The sequence below is a fragment of the Diabrotica undecimpunctata genome, chromosome 1 (assembly GCF_040954645.1).
Source record: "Diabrotica undecimpunctata isolate CICGRU chromosome 1, icDiaUnde3, whole genome shotgun sequence".
In the NCBI taxonomy this organism is placed as follows: domain Eukaryota; kingdom Metazoa; phylum Arthropoda; class Insecta; order Coleoptera; family Chrysomelidae; genus Diabrotica; species Diabrotica undecimpunctata.
In genome coordinates, this window is record NC_092803.1 from 140,248,885 (window position 1) to 140,268,210 (window position 19,326).

The window sequence follows — 19,326 nt, forward strand, 5'->3', positions numbered from 1 at the left end:
AAACTATATCAAAATTAAAAGATATGTTTACTGTAATTGGTCTTCCTGTCGAATTAGTCTCAGACAATGGACCTCCTTTCAATTCCAGTGAATTTGTGGCATTTTGTCAAGCAAATGGAATTAAACCATTGAAGACACCTCCATATCACCCTCAAAGTAATGGCGATGCGGAGCGTAGTGTTCAAATAGTAAAGAAAAATTTGGAAAAAGCCCTGTTGACTATTAAGAGAGAGGAGATTAATAAACGATTGGTTATTCAGAAAATTCAAAACTTTTTATTCTCTTATAGAACAACTCCTACAACAGCTACAGGGATTTCTCCAAGTGAAAGTATTTTTAAAGTGCGTCCTAGAACTAGATTTAATATGTTGAAACCTTCTTGTCATAATCGTAAGCATGCATCTATCCCAATTAAAAATGGGCATACATGGTATAAAGTAAATGAAAGTGTCTATATTAAAAACAAACAAACAAAATTATGACAGAAAGGAAAGATTATGAAAATTTTAAGTTACTGTACTTATCTAGTATGTAGTAATGGTGTAATAAAATTTACACACGCAAAGGATATGAGAAAAGACAGAGGTGAAGATAGAATCCCAGATTCTAACGAAGCTCAAGCAGAACCTCCTATAGTGAGTGATGATGTGCCAGTGTTACGTGACAGTGTTACAATTGAAATCCCAGTGAATCCAAATTTGAAAAACGAGCCTATTCAATTAGAACCGAAAGAGCCCATTCCAAGTTCATCACAAGAAGAAACAAACACATATATACCGAGTGATGAAACATCCAATGATTGCAATATTAGAACGCGCTCTGGAAGACTAGTAAAAGCTCCCATTAAACTTGATCTCTAACGAGGGAGGAGATGTTATATATGAGTCCGGCAGCGGAATAAGGACACTGTGGAAAAGACTAGGGGTTGATAGTGAGGTTAGGTGATGGAACGCCGTGGGTCTACGGATCCATCCATAATGTATGTTTGTAACCACTGTATCTTTTAATAAATAGTTTTGTACAATAGTCGGTGCCTCATTAAATACATAACAACACTGAGATAAAGTCAAGAATTTATAAAGCCAGTGTAAGACCAATAATGCCATATGCGTTAGAAACAAAACCCACACAGCCATAACACAAAGGCCATTGGAAACGGCAGAGATAAAAGTACCGAGAAGAATTAGAGAAAATATGCAGACAGATCGAAAGAGAAGTCAAGACATTAGAAGAAAATGTAATGTACAGTGTATAAATTAATTGACATTAAATAGAAAAAAAAGTATGGAAAAACTACATAAGCAAAAAGCGGGAGACCAGTTTCATCAAAATAGCAAGAGATAAGTTACCAATCAGCAGTAGAAGTATCGGACGATCACTCAAAAGGTGGAGTTCCTTCCATAGAGGTATTAATCCGCCAATAACAAGCAGAACTGCTTATGAAGAGAAAGAAGAAGAAGAAGAAATCCTAAACACGGGCAATTATTTTTTAATTAAAAATATAGAGATTTAAAAACTTTAGTTGTGAGAGAATATTATAATACCCACAAGTTCCCGCTATTCATTTTTGGGAGCGGATTCCACCAGTTATAGATATTTTCTTCGAATTCACGGTACCTCGCAGTTTGTCACGCGATTATCAAACAATATACACAAACTCGTCTACTAGTTATCGTGACAAATATACACCAACTAGTTAATAATGACAATTATTAAAAAGTAATAACTTACTGTGCACGCATCTTTTCCTTCTTCTCCACCAGCACACATAAAGGAGCTATGTAGAGAAAACTTTGATGTCAGTCGGGTAGTTCTTAAGGCATCTTGACAAATACGTTTGTCAATTGTAGGTAATTCTACTTTTTTCAATATAGATTGGAATTTTCCTTTTTTGCCTAAGAAAAATAAAAGAATAATTAATAAATCTATAATAGAGAAGATCACACTAAGTTAATATTTCTTAAGAGCTGAATAATAAAGAAACTAACCGTTTTAGTAATAAATTCCAGCATGAAAAATAATATTTGCATCATATTATATAAAAGAAATTAGAATATTTCTTTTTTCTTTTACGTACAACAGGCAAAGCTCTAGAGAACGACGATTCCAGACTACTCATTTACCAGACACTTTAGTGCTTCAACTGTCAGTGAAATTTGTTCTCTCAGATGCTCAGACCGAAAAATCCCACTACGTACTACCCAACAAACGCAACAAGTCACCACGAGCAGTCTCCGACATACGAATTCTCTTCGGACATACAGTCGAGAATCCACTTCATGTCCATTATTCTCTTCAATGACTTCCCGGAAAAAATGAACGATGTCGTCCGTCCCTGTAACGAGATTACCCACAACAAGTATTGGCACGTAATTGCAATTATCAGTCTATCTTAACATTGACACATTTACACAAAATCGGTTATGATATCATAGTTCCAACTATCCCTAACATATCCTTCAAAATGACAGATGAAGTCACAGAGTAATTTATGTAGTGATTATAAATGTTGCGTTTCTTCCAGGAATCGTATTTTTCTTTTTACTCTGTCTCTCAATCTATTTCTATTTTGGTCTTCACGTACCGCATTAACCAAATTCGTGTTTAATTACTTCTCGACTGTATCAGTTCATCGCGTTGGTGATCGCTCTCGACTTCTTCCCTCCAATTTTCCTTGGACTACTAGTCTCTCCATATCATCTACACGTGATATATGTCCAATGTTAATATTTTTTAATATATGGAACTATCAATAAGATACAAGTGGCACAAAGAGTAATGAAGAGGTCAATGTTGAATATATCCCTCAGAGACAGAGTTTAAATTGAAATAGGAAAGAACGCTGAAAAGGAACTGGGCAGGACATGTTGCCAGAGTCAGAGATGGAAGATGAACCAAGAAAATTTTAGAATTGAGACCTAGACACGATGCTTAACGTAATCGAGGACGTTCTCCAACAAGGTGTTCGGACGACATCAAGCCAATCAGCACAACTGGATTCAAGGTGTTCAAGATCGGATGCAATGGAATTATTTACGGGAGACCTATGTTCAGCAGCGGATTCAAAACGGCTAGTAATGATGATGATGACGTTTCACATCAAGTATTTGAATTATTGTGAGTGAATTTCTTCTCCGGTTATTAACTGTAGCATCCAGATATGAAGTCCTCGATCTACGGTAAGTTTTTGCTTCTTAAGAAGTTACCTACAAACGTACTGAAACATTGAAATGAACTCACGTTTGCTTTATCTAAAAAGACACGGTCTAAACCCGGAACAAAATTTATACTTACATTTTTACTTGTAAGTATGGAAATATTTCTTTCAAGTAGCACGAGATTACTTTTACCTTGTATTTCAAATACGATAAAAAGAAATAAAAATGGTGCCTTTATAGGAAAGTAATAAAAAATAAATAAAAATATCTGTAGGAATGACAAAGTACCTAATATATAAAATATTGTAAATGTATTTTAATATGTTTAACTTACCGAAATCCTTTTGACCCCATCCAGTAACGAAACAGTTTTTCGAATTTATTTTAGCGTTTTGGGGCGGTAAACAAATGGTACCAATATGGTCTGCTTTGTTTACTGCTTCTTCGAGAATTAAAAGCGCGACGTCGTTATGTAAAATTCCAGGAACGAACTCCTCATGGACGATAATTTGGTTGACGTTTCTTTCTTGATATGGTAGCCTTTCTTTCGTTGTTTGGGTGTCCCATTCTCCAGCTCGGACAGTCAGGTCAAAGGATTTATTCCTGGAGGATAAGCGCAAATATATAGTATTTAAAACATTGTAGAGCATACAAGGATTAAAGCAAAAGTAAAAACGTTAGCAAACTATATATTCGCAACAAAAGCAACAAAACACTTAAGCACGAGGAGTTCGGCGCCGATATCGAATAAGCATAGACGCTATTTTAATATATCCTGACAAATTGTGAAATTTACGGAGTAATAACAATCGTAAAATTCTTACACTGCACTATCATACAGTGTTATCGTGTTAGTTTATTGTGCGTCGAAGAAATAAGATCTGTGAATATGTATTTTATTATTAATAAAGTAATCCGTGATCACAGTATCTTAGAAACACAGTACATAAATTATTATACAAGCCATTTATCAACACTAGTTTTTATTATCAAAGGTAATTACCAAAACATGAACCGGAGGTCAGTATTTAGAATAATCAAATGGTGATTAAAAATGGAATTTGATGTTACTGAGAATAAAGATGAACTATCTTAATCTACTTCACAACCACCTTTATCTTACTCAGCTGCAGCAAGTAAACAACAAGAACCAATTTATCCATTCAAACTGCAAGCAATAGTTTTTAATTCTCTCAATAATGTCAAATTAGAAGAATACTTGTTAGTGATAGGTACTCTAGTTAGTCCAAAACATATTCTTTTTTCATCAAGAATCACCAACTGAGGTTTCATCACTGTAAACAATATACAAATTTAAGTCCGTAGACTAATTATTCCAAGTGAAAGACTCTTATTATCCAATGTATCTCCCACTATGCCGCATAAGATAATAGAGAAAGAACTTTTATCTTTAGGGGTAAAACTAACTCCATCAATGTCATTTTTGCGAATAGGAATAGCAAAAACAAAAAAGAATAAAAAACAAAAACATCGACAATGCCTTTAGAAACCCTAATGCAACCGATCAAAAAATTATTCGATTCCGAAAAACAAATATTAACCTTCGAAGAAACAGTTGATTTATTTGAAAACATTTAAGGAGCTAAAAATGTTATCAGTGTTACAAATAAATATACCTCAGACACTCAAGCATTAATACAACTCTTATCCAAAATCCATTCAGGTACATCCGAGTGTCCACTAAAGAAAACTCAAATACGAGGATTAAGAACTCGACACGGATACGTCGAGTGAGTTATCCCAGGAGCTTAACATTTAATTAAAAACAACACATATAGGAAAAACTAAAATATTAAGAAAACACAGAGCATATGCTAGATATATAACAAAAACTGCTCGAAAAACCAGACCAATGAAATGTACGCAGTTAATAATTTTCCAACGAAGTTTACGTGTTGAGTTAATTGGAAAAAAATTCTTAAAGCTACTGGTTTCAAATATAAAAAAAAATCAAAAAAAGAACGTAACTTAAGAGAGCAGCAGAATACTGTCGTTAAGAAACGACTACAGAAGAGGTATTTGTAAATACCACGAAGAAGGCAGAAATATCCTTTATTTAGATAAAACATGGTACGACACCCATGACACTATATTCGCTGTAATAAGGGAAAAAGAATTAGTATTTTATACTGTGGGGTTGAGAACGGTTAGATAGATGGGGCATTGTTACTGTCAGCTAAGAACATTAAATATTCGTCTTTATATTATCATAATGATATGGACAGCAGTATATTTGAAGTATAGTTTGAAAACACTTTGATTCCTAAATTACCAGCCAACACCGAAATTGTACTTGACAATGCCCCGCATCACTCATGACTCGCCAGAGAAATTCCAAGTTCAAATTCATTGAAATTGTAAATTCAGAATTTTTTAATTGGAGAGGATTTATATTTTGAAGAAACTTATACAAAAAACAATTACTAGAAATTCTTCACACCCGTGTTTACGAAAAAGAGTATGCTGTTACAACTTTGCAACGAATAATGGACAGACAGTTTTAAGACTACCTCCATATTATTGTGTGCTAAATCCAATTGGACTGTTATGGACTCAATTGAAACATAAAATATGCAATAAAAATGTTTGCCGAAATTTTCCTGGAATTAAGTAAAATTTATTAAAAAACAATTTGAAACCATTGATCAATTAAACCGGAAAGGTGTAATTAAAAAAGTAATAGCAACAGAAAAGGATTATAAAAAATTCCTAGTCTCTGTTAATAAATAAATTATTATTTAAAAGATTATGATGAATCTGATATAAACACTAACGATGAAACTAACGTGGATGATTAAATGTATTATAACTAAAGCTCGGATTATAGGCAAAATGCCTTTTTTGCCTATTTTGCCTATTATAATTGTTTTTTGCGCTTTTTGCCTTTTTTCGTAAATTCCGCCTATATATATATATATATATATATATATATATATATATATATATTATATATATATATATTATATATATATATATATATATATATATATATATATATTATATATATATATATATATATATATATATATATATATATATATATATATATACAGTGGATGGCCAAATTATTAGGGACACTGCATATATTTTTGTATTTTCTACTTAAAATTATTTTTTTGACCAAAAAAATTGGTGTTCATATCTGTATTTTACTTGGTAATTCTTCTGGTATAACTATTAAAATTTTTGATAAGCGGCAACACTGGCAGGCTGCTTATCTATAAAATAATAATTATTGTTGCATCTGCATCTCAGTTGGTCATCGGCTGTCACCGCAGTGAGGTTTAAAAATATTTACAAATCGTTTTAAATTGTTTTTGGTCGGTTTTCGTGTCAGATATATTTAACAGGTAAGTAATATTTGTTATTTAGTAATTTTTGCTACATTTAATGACACGAGTTTATTTAAAAAGATTGTTTAAATTCAAAATTATTTTTTTAGCATGGGCAAAATTGCAGACTTGTCTCCAGGGAAAATTAGAGAAATAAAAACATTATTATGTACTCGAGGCTTTCCCAGAGAGTTATAGCAACTACTGCAGGTGTTTCAAAGTCTGTAGTTAATCGAATAAAAATAAAAATGAATTCAAACGAGGCATTGGAACCGGGCCGTGTTGGAAAATGTGGCAGGAAAAGGATTACTACTCCTCATACTGATCGTGAAATTAGGGATATTTGTCTCCAAAATCGTAAAAACGACAAAACTGGCCGAAGAGAATCTGCTAGGTCGCCGGCCTATGAAAAAACCACGGCTCACCGAAGCCATGAAGAGAAAGAGACTCCAATGGACCAAAGAACACCGAAGTATGACTGTTGAAGACTGGAGTCGAGTAAGTATGACTTTTTTTAACGAATGAAGTTTGTGAACAGCGAATATTATCATTTTTACAGGTATGCTTCTCCGACGAATCAACATTTCAGATTTTGGTGGATAAAAGTGCGTTTGTCCGACGACGTCCTGGGGAGCAGTTCCATCCAGATTGCATTGTGGAGAGAGTTAAACATCCGGTGAGTGTCATGGTGTGGTCTGTAATCTCGGCAAAGGGTATGGGACGCTTATACATCGTGGAAGGGACAATAAGACAGGACCAGTATAAGCGAGTACTTGAAACTCGGCTACTGCCCCAGCTCAAAGAATGGTTCCCTGGTGAAAAAAATTACATTTTTATGCACGATTCTGCACCGTGCCACAAAGCCAGGAGTGTAACTTCATATCTGATCAAAGAAAATATTGCAGTTCTGCCCTGGCCGGGAAACTCACCTGACATGAACCCTATAGAGAGCATGTGGGAGTTAACCAAACGGGAGATCGCCAAAGATGTTATCACCACGAAGCGGCAGTTGATTGAAGCTCTTATTAGAGAATGGCATCATAACCCTAACTTAAAACACAACGCAGGAGTTTGTATTCAGAGCATGCCCTGACGCGTAGAAGCTGTAATTGCAGCAAAGGGTGGCATCACTAAATATTAAAATTAGTCATATTATGTTAAAAAAAATTTTGCGAAAAAAATAAATGGTTTTACTAACAAAACTTAATGTTTTTGTGACCCTAATTTCTCAATCTCTTATACAAAAAATAAATGCAAGCCTTAAAGCCAACAAATTGCAAAAAAAAATCAGTAACACTAAAAAATTAAGAAATCTTTTACTGTCCCTAATAATTTGGCCACCCACTGTATATATATATATATATATATATATATATATATATATATATATATATATATATATATATATATATATATATAACGAGTTTATTACAGCTGCCGCCGTTTCTCGCAACCTAGCTTCCAACGCTTGCGATCTTTCCAGTCATCTACTTGTAGACCCCTATCTTCCATTGCACCTTTTACTTCTTGTCTCCACGATCTTCTTGGTCTTCCCTTTTTCCTGCGGTTGGTGGGGATCCACTGTAACATTCTCTTTGGCCATCGTTGATCATTCATCCTTTCTACATGGCCATACCATTTCAGCCTTTTGCATTCTATAGTTTCCAGGACGTCAATGTCTATGCCCATGCGCTCTATTTGTGCCTTTTTTAAAATTTCATGGTACTACCCATGATATTATCCTATTACTAAAGCATTCTATAATAAAATAGTTGGTCAATAATAAAATATCAATGGTTTGTTTATATAACAGATTTCCAGGACAATGTACCTGATCGAGACTTGAGGGTTAACTATTTGGAAATCCCTAAGCTTTATTAGTTTATTATCAGTTGTACAGTCGGTTACTGTATCAGAGTTTAGTCACAAATTTCTATATCCTAGTTTAGTTTTGTTGCGTATACCGAAAAGCAAAGAACACGTTTTAAAACGTTTTAGACATTTGTGTGAAAAGATGACATCTAAATTAAGGCTATGGATCGCACCTTATTCGGAACTTTCTCTAGAAGGAGATGAAGCATTTTGTAAACCATGCGGCAAATCGGTAAGTTTTATTTTTTCTCTTTTTTTCTCGTCCCACAACAACTAAATTCTAAAGCGGTTTTAGAATTCTAATTTTTTTTTTTTTTAATTCTCAGATTTCAAGTAGAAAAAAGTACTTTAATGACCAGCATTGTGGAACCCCACTTCATAAACGTAATTTGGAAAAATTAAATTCCTCTAAGTTAGCCCAAATATCTCTGCGGGATAGTTTAAGCAGTTCAAAAAAACAGGAGGAAGACGCATTTAAATTTGATTTATGCCAGATGATGATTGCATCCAACATTCCTCTATATAAAGTTAATAACAATAGTTTTAAATGCTTTTTCGAAAAATATCTTAATAAATCCTTACCGGATGAGAGTACATTGAGAAAACATACTGTGGAAAAATGTTATGTGGAATGTATTTCAAAGATTAAGCGGGAGTTAGAGGGCAATTTTTTGTATATTATCGTGGATGAAACGACAGATGTATGCGGCAGATATAAATATAGCTAATTTAATGATTGGAATTTTGAACGAAAACTTTGCGAGAAAACCTTATTTAGTTGCCGTTAAAGAATTGGAAAAAACAAACAATTTAACAATAAGTCGATTTATACAAGATAGTTTAACAAACCTCTTTTTACCCAACGCTATACCAGTGAATAAAATAGTTTTAATGCTTTCAGATGCTGCAGCATCTAAAACATCTAACATATATATGTTAAAAGCTGCTGTTAATTTAAAGATTTTTTATCCTAATTTAATTCATTGCACTTGTGTAGCCCACGGGGTAAATAGAATTGCTGAAGAAATAAGAAATCTGTTTCCGTTGGTAAATAATTTTATAAATTTTATAAAAAAATTTTTTGTACAGGCTCCGTTGAGGGTGCAAATATATAAAGAAAGACTTCCCGGTGTCCCTTTGCCACCTAAACCAGTAATTACAAGGTAGGAAACCTGGCCCGAAGCAGTTTTTTTTTACTTTGAACACTGCAATGAAATAGAATTAGTTATGTCAGAATTTGATGATGATATTTCCGAAGCCATTCGAGAAGCAAAAAAAATATTAAAAAATCCCAAATTGAAACAGGAACTCGCTTATATCAATGACAATTATAAATTAATAGTTACCACAATTAGCTTATTAGAAAAACAAGAGATCAATTTATGTGAGTCAGTAAAATTAATAGATAATTTAAAGACGAAAATTAAATCGGCATCTGGAAGTAACGGTCAATTCATTAAAAAAAAAAAAATGAAATATGTTTTCGACAAGAATGAAGGTTTTTCGTTTTTATCTAATGTTGCTAAAGTTTTGAATGGGACATTTTCCGAGGAATTTCAAATTATGCCAGATTTATTATCCGATCTGAAATAAGTTCCAATTACATCTGTCGATGTCGAACGTTCGTTTTCAATGTACAAATTAATTTTAAGTGATCGAAGACATAGTTTTAAGACCGAAAATATTGAAAAACATTTAGTTGTTTCTATTAATGATAAAATTTTAAGTGGTTAAAATGTTTAATTATTAATTTACAGTTATTTAGTTACTAGTTTATTTATACTAATGTTATGAATATGATGTGTAAATATACCTGCCTTAAGTTAATATTACGTTAATTCACTTTGTACAATAAATAATAAGTTATATTCCTTTATTGCCTATATTTTGCCTAAATGTTAATATTCCTGCCTTTTTTAATAAAAATCTTTGCCTATATAGGCGCCTTTTTCTTCAATTTTTGTTACCTATAAATCCGAGCTTTAATTATAACGTGCGAAAATCGACGGACACAAAGTGCCAATGTCATACCTATTCTTTTCATATGTACTACTTATATTTAGATATTATCGGACACAAAGCGCCAATATCATTACTATGATTGTCACACGTATTGCTAATATAGCAAAAAAATTTCTATCATTTTTTTTTTCGAAAAATCAATACTTACTCGTGATTGAAAATTTCGATTTTTCTTATGTTTCAATAGTGTAAAGCCGAAGGTAATTGGTTTGTGATCAGTGTATATGGTTATGTCTTTGCCTTCGATCATATGTCTAAAATGTTTTATAGCTAAATATATAGCCAATAATTCTCTGTTGTACGCACTATATTTCTTTTCACTAGGTGAGAATTTTTTGGAAAAGAAAGCTGAACGTTTCATACCTGTATCCGTTTTTTGTTGTAATACAGCTCCAGGACAAAAATCGGAAGCACCACAAGTGATGGAGATATCAACATCGTTTACAGGGTGGCTCAGTAAAGTAGCGTCAGCTAAACTAGTTTTGAAGTCCTCCAAAGCAAACTGACACTTTGCTGGATTAATCACAACACCAAATTGCTTAAGCCTTTTGAAAATTTCTGCTAAATGCGATATATGCTGCTCTTCGGATTCTGATTGAATGAGAATGTTATCTATGTAGGCGTAGGCGAAATCAAGACCACGTAAAATTTTATGTATGAAACGCTGGAAGGTTTGTCCTGCGTTTCTTAAACCAAAAAGCATATATAAATATTCGTACAGTTCAAATGGTGTGGTACCGGAAGTTTTTGGTATATCTTCGGTGGCTACTGGTATCTGGTTGTATGCTCTAACTAAATCTATTGTAGAGAAAATGATCTTACCAGCTAGCGACTGACCGAAGTCTTCGATGTGTGGAATTGGATATCGATCTGGAATAGTCCTTCGGTTTAAACCTCGATAATCTCCGCAGGGTCTCCATTCCTCACCTTTCTTCGGAACCATATGTAGTGGTTTAGACCAGTTACTTTTTGATGGTCTTATGATGCCTAGTCGCAGAAGATTTTCGAATTCTTTTTTAACCCATTGCAATTTGTCAGGTGCTAATCGTCGAGGCTTAGAGAAAACGGGTGAATCTGGTGTTGTATCTATGTGGTGCTTGGTTTGATGTTGAATGTCTTTCAGAATACCGGCGGGTCGCGTGTTTTCCGGAAACTGAGCTAACAGCATATGGTAACGCAACACTTCCGTGATTGTCTTTACGCTGCTATCGAAACAATCTTTAAAGAGTCCCTTCGTTCGAAGAGTTAGAGTACTGTCTATTAAGCACTGGTTAGCAATGTTTACTAGGAGAGCTAAATGTGATACAAAATCAGCTCCTATAATATGCTTTCAAATGTCCGCCACTCCGATCACAGTGTCATTGGCCGTGTATAGTTCATATGTAGTCTTTTTGCGCGCGCTCCGTACATATTTTCTGGGAAACACGCACAAATCTGCCCCGGTGTCGATTAAAAATTGTTTTTTAGTTTCAAAGTCCGTTACGAAAAGGGGACGAAACTTTGAGACTTACCGATTGCCCGTGTTGTTTTCCTGTTGCTTTTACGGAGGTGTGCACTTTTGAGCACTATCACCAAAACGGTAGTGATACCAACATATGTCACTATTATGTTCCCCGCTGTGGCTTCTGTTTCTATGGTATGGTCTTCCTCTTGAGGTGCTTCGGTTACGACGGTATATATTAGTTTGTGGTTGAGCAGTTGCGATGTTAGCTAGTTGAAATTTCATTTCAACTAATTCGGCTGTTAATTTTTCGATGGTGCTTTCAAGAGCAGTGGCCGTTTCCGAAATTTGTGTTCTAGGAGCTACGGCTTCGAAAACTGTATCTTCTAGCTCGGCAACTGTGTCTTAATCAGCGTTTGATTGGGTAGGTAAAATAGCCTGTGTAGAGGATGGCAGTCTACCTAACCACAGAGATCTTTTAATATTATCTGGTACCGTTGTGCCTGCTAAAGATTGTAAATGTCGTAAGAATTGAGAAGGTCCTCGATCGCCCAATTCTTCATGCTCGAGTAGTCTTTTAATTTTTTGTTGTTGTGATGCACTGAGTCTCTTAATTAATTCTGTTTTTAACTTTACATACCTGTCTGTAGCTGGTGGTGATACAATGATGTCTCTCAGTTCGGATATGTATGCCGTTTCTAGATTAACTATATAATTTAATTTTGTTGCGTCACTTGTAATGTTTGCTAGTGCAAATTGGTTTTCTACTTGCAGGAACCATATTTCGGGATCGCTGGATCAGAACGGTGGGATTTTCAATAGTAATACCACTAGTGATTCAATTTTCGCGATAAGTCCGTCGATTTACTTCTAAACAAAACTGAGTTGCTTGAAAATACCACAAGTCCATAGGACGAGTGGTGTTTTCTTTAAAAAACTCAGTTGAGTTTAGAAATAAAAGACAGACTTATAAGCTAAATTAAATCACGAGTGGTATTTTATTAGACTATTTCATGAACAAAATGATAGGTCAAAAATTCAGTAGAATGAGAGGAAGGAATTTAATAATAATACATTTGATCTAGGTAACCCAAATCTACCCATTTTTTGAATAATTCACAATTAGTCATAATCATGAAATATTTATTATAACTATAAATAATTTGTTATAATTATTTTTTACCTATAACAATAAATAATTTGTACACGAAAAAAATACATTATTCTCGACTATAATTATTATAAACGGTGCAATTGTAAAAATTTTGAATAGTATGACCGTTATTAGGTGGATACAATGTATTGTTGCTATTATTACTTGATGTACTTGGAGTATTCCTAAAAGTATTCACTATGTTCTGATGATGTTCGGCACTAAGATGTAAATACGGTTTCATCGAGTTCGAACTTCCATGTCCAGTAATTTTCATAGCTTGTTGTTCACTAACGCCAGATTGTAGTAACTGACTAACTGCAGTGGCACGATTAGAGTGATTCGTTATTTTTACTTTGTTAGTGTCTAATCCTATCTTTTCTGCAGGCATTTTTGTCCATTTGGATATTGTATTAATACCAATAGGACAATTCTTGTACCAATTACTATTATTATATTTATTCCACTTGCCATTCACAGTCAGAAAAAGTCTATCATTGGTAATAGTTTCCCATTTCGATATAAGTTTCCGGTATAATCTCACAGGACACATTTCAGGATTCTTCAAATTTTGAGTAAGCCATTTATTATCTGCACAGTTTTTATCACCACCTTGGCGGGTTTTGGAGAATATCGGGTTATATGCAATTCTGTTTGTTAAACAGCCTTTCTTGTTAGTCTCTTCCTTGAAAAAATGTAACATGGAAAAACTTGCTTCGTTACCTCTCCAAGCTAATTCTACGGCAGCTATATGAAAAAACTTCTTTTGGAGTCCCTCTGGCGTCCCATTGTAAGCACATATTTTTATATTCATCCGTAGTCATAGCGACAGAACTCATTTTCCTTTTATCGGGTACAGTTTGCAACAATTTTCTCTTACTATCACGAGCCGCTCTCGCTTCCTTGAAGGTTATATCTTTGAAGGGATCAATATGTCTCTGATACTCACAGAAATATTTTTCTTGTACCAATTTTGCAGTAGTGTTCCATATGGTTTTAATAACACTCTCCTTGTAATCAATTTTTCGCATGTTGAAGGCCCAGTCTTTTAGAATGAATGCTAGTCTTTCGTTGTTATTTTCTGCATCTAATTTGTAGTTGCGATCCACACAGAACATCATAAATTGTCTCCATATATAAGATTTAGATTTTCTTGTGTTACTCGGTATATTTTCTTCAATGTTTTGGTTTATAACTTCGCTTGAAGTACCACCGAAACGACTCATTTTGACGTATACAGCTACAATATTTTTTTTGGCAAACGTCAAACTTTGCTTTGCGATCGGTATCCATGGTTACGTCGTTGAAAACACGAAGCTGATAGACCAATCAGAATTGAAAGACAGTTGGTGTTTTCGCGATAACACAAGCTGTCTTTGGTTTGTGATTGGTCAGATTATGTGAAAATTTTAAGATGAGTGAAATTGTCACTGTTATGCGATCCACTCCTGTAGCACTATTATTGGCACTATCTGGCATTTTCACTGATTCAGATTCACTGTTTTAACCAGCAAGAGTATATTATCAACACTATTCTTTTTAAATGTTCACGGGGTCACCAATATTTATTGTTCCATGTCCAATTGTCAATGTTCAATGTTCGCGGGGTTACCAATGTTCTGTGGTTGTGTGGATGCGTGTGTGATAAACTTATTTTCCACGGAAACAAAATAAAAATAACAATAAAATCTAATAAAACGTAAAAAAAACTGTAATAATATTTATTTTCGTAAAAAGTAATTAATTCTTGAAGGGAAGTGTTTTTTGTATGTATCGCGAAACGATGCAAATTGTGACTGATTGATTACTAAACTAAACACACATTCTTTGTTTTAAAAGCCAGACGATAAACTCAAATATTATCGGCCTGGTCTCTTGTAATGTCATTACTTACAATATAATATTTCGTTTTCCATACATGAAAAATGCAACGTCTGCAACGTTAAAGAAGAAATAAATATATTTTTGTATAAGTATTACCACTGCGAACATGTAAATTTTAATATGTGATCTGTTATTTAATTTTTTAATAGAAAAGTTATAATTATTCGTAATTAGCTTGTCGCTACAAAGGTGACAATTGAGTATTTACAGAAACATTTTAACCTGTAACAGGAAAACGGCCACATTTACTGGAAAAATTTATAATATATTTTTTTAAGTAATTAAAAAAACATCGAAATGACTTTGTAGAACTTTCTAGCATATGATCTAAGTGAGTTATGATAAAAATAAGGTCGTTCATATATGTTTTTTGTGAGATAAAACAGCAATTCCTCCCCTGGCTATTTTTACCCTAATTGTAATTAAACGTTAACTATTTTAAATTCACTTTATTTAAGCATCAGTAATGAGATCCAAAACTTTTGAGAATTTAAAATGAATAGTTTTGAAAAAAATTGTAGTTATAGCGAAAAAAATATTTTTAACATTTTTAAAAACACCATATTTTTTTTTAAATAAAAACAAAACTAACCAAGATACTTAAAATTTGCTATATAACAAAAATTAAATTTTTTTACGGATTGTTATATAGCAAATTTTATTACACATAAGTTGTTTATTACATTAATTGATTGTCACTTTGATATATAAGAAAAATTACCGATTACCGAATTACCGATAACGTGTGTGCTTATTGTCGCCTAAAAGTACGAGTATTATGTCTGATTCCGAAGATCCTACGGCATCGCATATTCCTCCAGATATTTTGTGTACTGCAAAAACTGTAACCGAAGGATTGTTGCCTACCAAGTCCACTGCGGTTTACAAAACTTTTGAGCTTTTGACTTTTACATTTTTATGCCTAGGCGTAAAATTGCTTCACTTTTATGTCGAGGCGTAAAAGTAACATTTTTATATTGTCATTCACGTCACAAAATTAATACTTTTGTGACGTTTGAAAAAAACTTATGACTTATGACCAAAAGCCAACGTCAACATAAATAAAATAAACAAAAGGAATAAAACAACCGTTAGTAACTGGTATTGCCCACAATTGGTAAATAATCGTGGTTAGGGGTTTATTTGGAGCAGTTGCAGTAAAATATTGTTAAAAAATATTATTTTACAAGACTTTCTATGTTCTAATAATATTCTGATGTCTTACCTGTAAACACAATGGGCGCCAGTTAAAACAACATTAGGAGTGATCAAGGAACCTCCACACACAAGAGGCTTATCAAGCCCTTGTAATACATAGTTTTTGTTTAAAATTGCAACCATCCAAGGAAACTCTCCGTATTCGGCTTCATTGTTATAATTTCCAGTAATTGTAAAGTCGATTCCCTTGGGGTTTCTAATGCCACAGAAGCTGGGTTTTACAATCGGAGGAGTGGTGACTGGTTCTGGAGTTACTGGAGTTACGGGATTCGGGGTAGGTGCATTTGGATTGATTTTACAACACACGTCCAGGGTTCCTTCGCACTCCCTTTTTCCAGACCTAAAAAATAAAAAAATATAAAAAAATCCACTAGGAAACTAAGTTCCTGTAGCTGGCTGTATACCATGTATCACAAAAGAGCCATATCATTGCCATGTTACCAATTCCAACGGTAATTTAGACATCTTAGTTTTAATAGTATATAATGTAACATATTTGTAAATTTATATCATTTAAAGGGTTTTTACCCATATATTTTAGTGGCTCATAGCATGTGCACTTTGTTACACTGATGATGGAATTTACATTCCGAAAACGTTCTGTATTTGTGATATAGCCCGTTTGGGTATTTTATTTATACCTTTTACTAAAAATTTTAAAATAAAAAAATATCGAAAAAAAAAAAAAAATAAATGCATTTAAAATCATACGAACAAGCTGAATTTTGTAGAGAATATTAATTTTGGGATCTCAAAGAAGATGCAAAAAAGTTTACTTAGAGTTTACTTAGTAGAAGACCCCGGTCTTCTCCCTAACACTCCCCTCGCGGGGGGGGGGGTAAAAATGAAAAAATCGATTTACCAAGGATCTGTAACCGTAAAAAACATGTTCCAAATAAAAAATGTAGCGGAGATACAAACAAAACAAAAATTTTTATAAGCATTTTTTTTGTGTAGAATGAACCGTTCTTTTAGAAACATAGCTTGAAGCGACCGTCGATTTTACATGTCAGTTACGCGGCGAAATCAATGTTCAATAAAACTTGTATCAGCTCGACGGTAAAAATTCGATATCTTTTTATCCAAATGTCCTATCGACACAACTCAAGATGCGTTCCAGAAACTTAATTCCAGAAAATAATTCATAAAATACCTTTTTAACCAACTATCATATCCACTGTAAAATACAATTAATAATCGCATATCTTGTCAATATTTTGGACCGACATAAACACCCGATTTCATAATGACAACCTAAAGTACACTTTAACTAATGTTCATTTTACACTAAATTGCATAACTGTATCTTTCGTCAATTTAAACATTTCAAAGAAACATTTTTTTTTTTTATTAAATTTGCAAATTTACAATCTGCTATTACAAGCTATTAGTAAATGTGAGTATTGCAAATACATGAGAGGAGAAATTATCCACTGATAACACTCCCAATACTAACACTAACAAATAAAATTAGTGTAGGATTATAATTTGAAACTAGAATTGAAATGGAAATTAAAATTAAAATTAAAATTAGTGAATAAAGTCTGTTGGCCACTGTCTCTTCAATCTTCGTCTGACTTCTGGTTGTAGGTGTAGCTGTCTTGCTTCCTCGTTGGGGTGGGCTGGCAGATGTTCTAAATAATTTCTTGTTAGTCTGCTGATTTCGTCTTCAACGAACGGTATACCAGAGTCATCATGTAGTGTTTTATTACTAACGTACCACGGCGCATTGAAAATCATTCTGAGTATTTTGGATTGGATCCTCTGAATGATTTTGGTATTAGAAGGCTTTGCACAGCCCCATAGTTGCACCCCATATGTCCATATAGGCTTTATTATGCACTTATACAAGAGAAGTTTATTATCTGTAGATAACTGTGATTTTCGGCCTATTAACCAATTCATTTGACGTATTTTCATGTTGATTTGGATTTTTTTTGCCAAGATGTGTGCTTTCCAAGTGAGCTTTTGATCAAGTGTCGTTCCCAGGTATTTGACTTCTGTTTTTACTGGTAGTAATATATTGTTCAGTCTAATTCTTGGACATATGATGTTCCTGTTGGTGAATGTAATTTGATTAGACTTAGTATGGTTAACTTTGATTTTACATCTATTCATCCAGTCTTGTAGTAGGTTCATGTGTATTTGAAGGTTTCCTGATGCTACTTGGGGGTCATCATCGATGGATATTATGGCGGTGTCATCTGCGAACATGGCTACTGTGGTCGTATTTGTTGTTGGAATATCAGCAGTGTATATGAGGTACAGGAGGGGACCCAGGACACTTCCTTGAGGGACACCGGATTTTATGGGATAGTAATGAGAGGTTTCTGTAAGGAATCTGACTTGAAAGTGACGTTCTGTGAGGTATGATTTTAAGAGTAGATAGTGAGGAGTGGGAAAGGATGACTTAAGTTTATACAGGAGACCATCATGCCAAACACGGTCGAAGGCTTGTTCTATATCCAGGAAGGCAGCAGTGCAAATTTTTTTTCTTCGAGGCATACATTAATGTTTTTAACAATCCTATGACACTGTTGTAGAGTTGAATGGGCTTCGCGAAAACCAAACTGGTGTGTGGGGATCACTGAATTAATTTCGATGTCTTCTGAGAATCTTTCGAGCAGAAGTCTTTCTAAGATTTTTGACATTATTGGAAGTAAGCTGATTGGTCTATATGAAGTAGTAATATTTGGTGGTTTATTTGGTTTACTAATCATAATTATTTGTGCAAACTTCCAATTAATCGGGTAGTAGGCTAATCTTATGAAACTATTATATATCATTGTTAGTAGGACAATTGCTTTTCTCGGTAATTTTTTTAATATTAGCCCAGTGATCATGTCAAAGCCTGGTGCTTTGTAGTTATTGCATCTAGATATTTGTTCTTTGACATTATTAGGAGTAAAGCATTTGATTGGTAGCATCATTGGGCATGGAGCGTCTAAGAAGTTTTTAACTTGTTCTTCGTTATTAATGTTATTAAGTTCAGGTGCACCAAAAACGTGTGAGAGATGTTCAGCAAAGATTGATGCCTTTTCTTGTTCAGTTTTTCCCCAGCTTCCATCGGCTTTCCTTAGAGGTGGTATGTGTTGTGTAGGTGTCTTGAATGATTTCGTTGCTTTCCAGATGCTGTGGTCTTCTTTTGACAGGCTGTTGATGAATAGTTCAAATGTATCATTCCTCGCGTCTTGTAGAGCAGTTTTAAGTTGCCGTGTTAATCTA

General features: G+C 33.7%; 1 protein-coding gene across 3 annotated transcripts in view; it reads right to left on the reverse strand.

Moving 5' to 3' along the window:
• The window catches only part of LOC140432296 (phenoloxidase-activating factor 2-like), a 59,330-nt gene that overhangs the window by 4,122 nt on the left and 35,882 nt on the right, over positions 1-19,326 (reverse strand). For all 3 annotated transcript variants that reach the window (XM_072520117.1, XM_072520116.1, XM_072520115.1), the window contains exons 2-4: positions 16,109-16,441; positions 3,493-3,761; positions 1,732-1,895 (exon numbers count right to left, since the gene is read on the reverse strand). In XM_072520117.1, the coding sequence (XP_072376218.1) occupies positions 1,732-1,895; positions 3,493-3,761; positions 16,109-16,441 (766 nt within the window). The remainder of the gene's footprint in view (positions 1-1,731; positions 1,896-3,492; positions 3,762-16,108; positions 16,442-19,326) is intronic.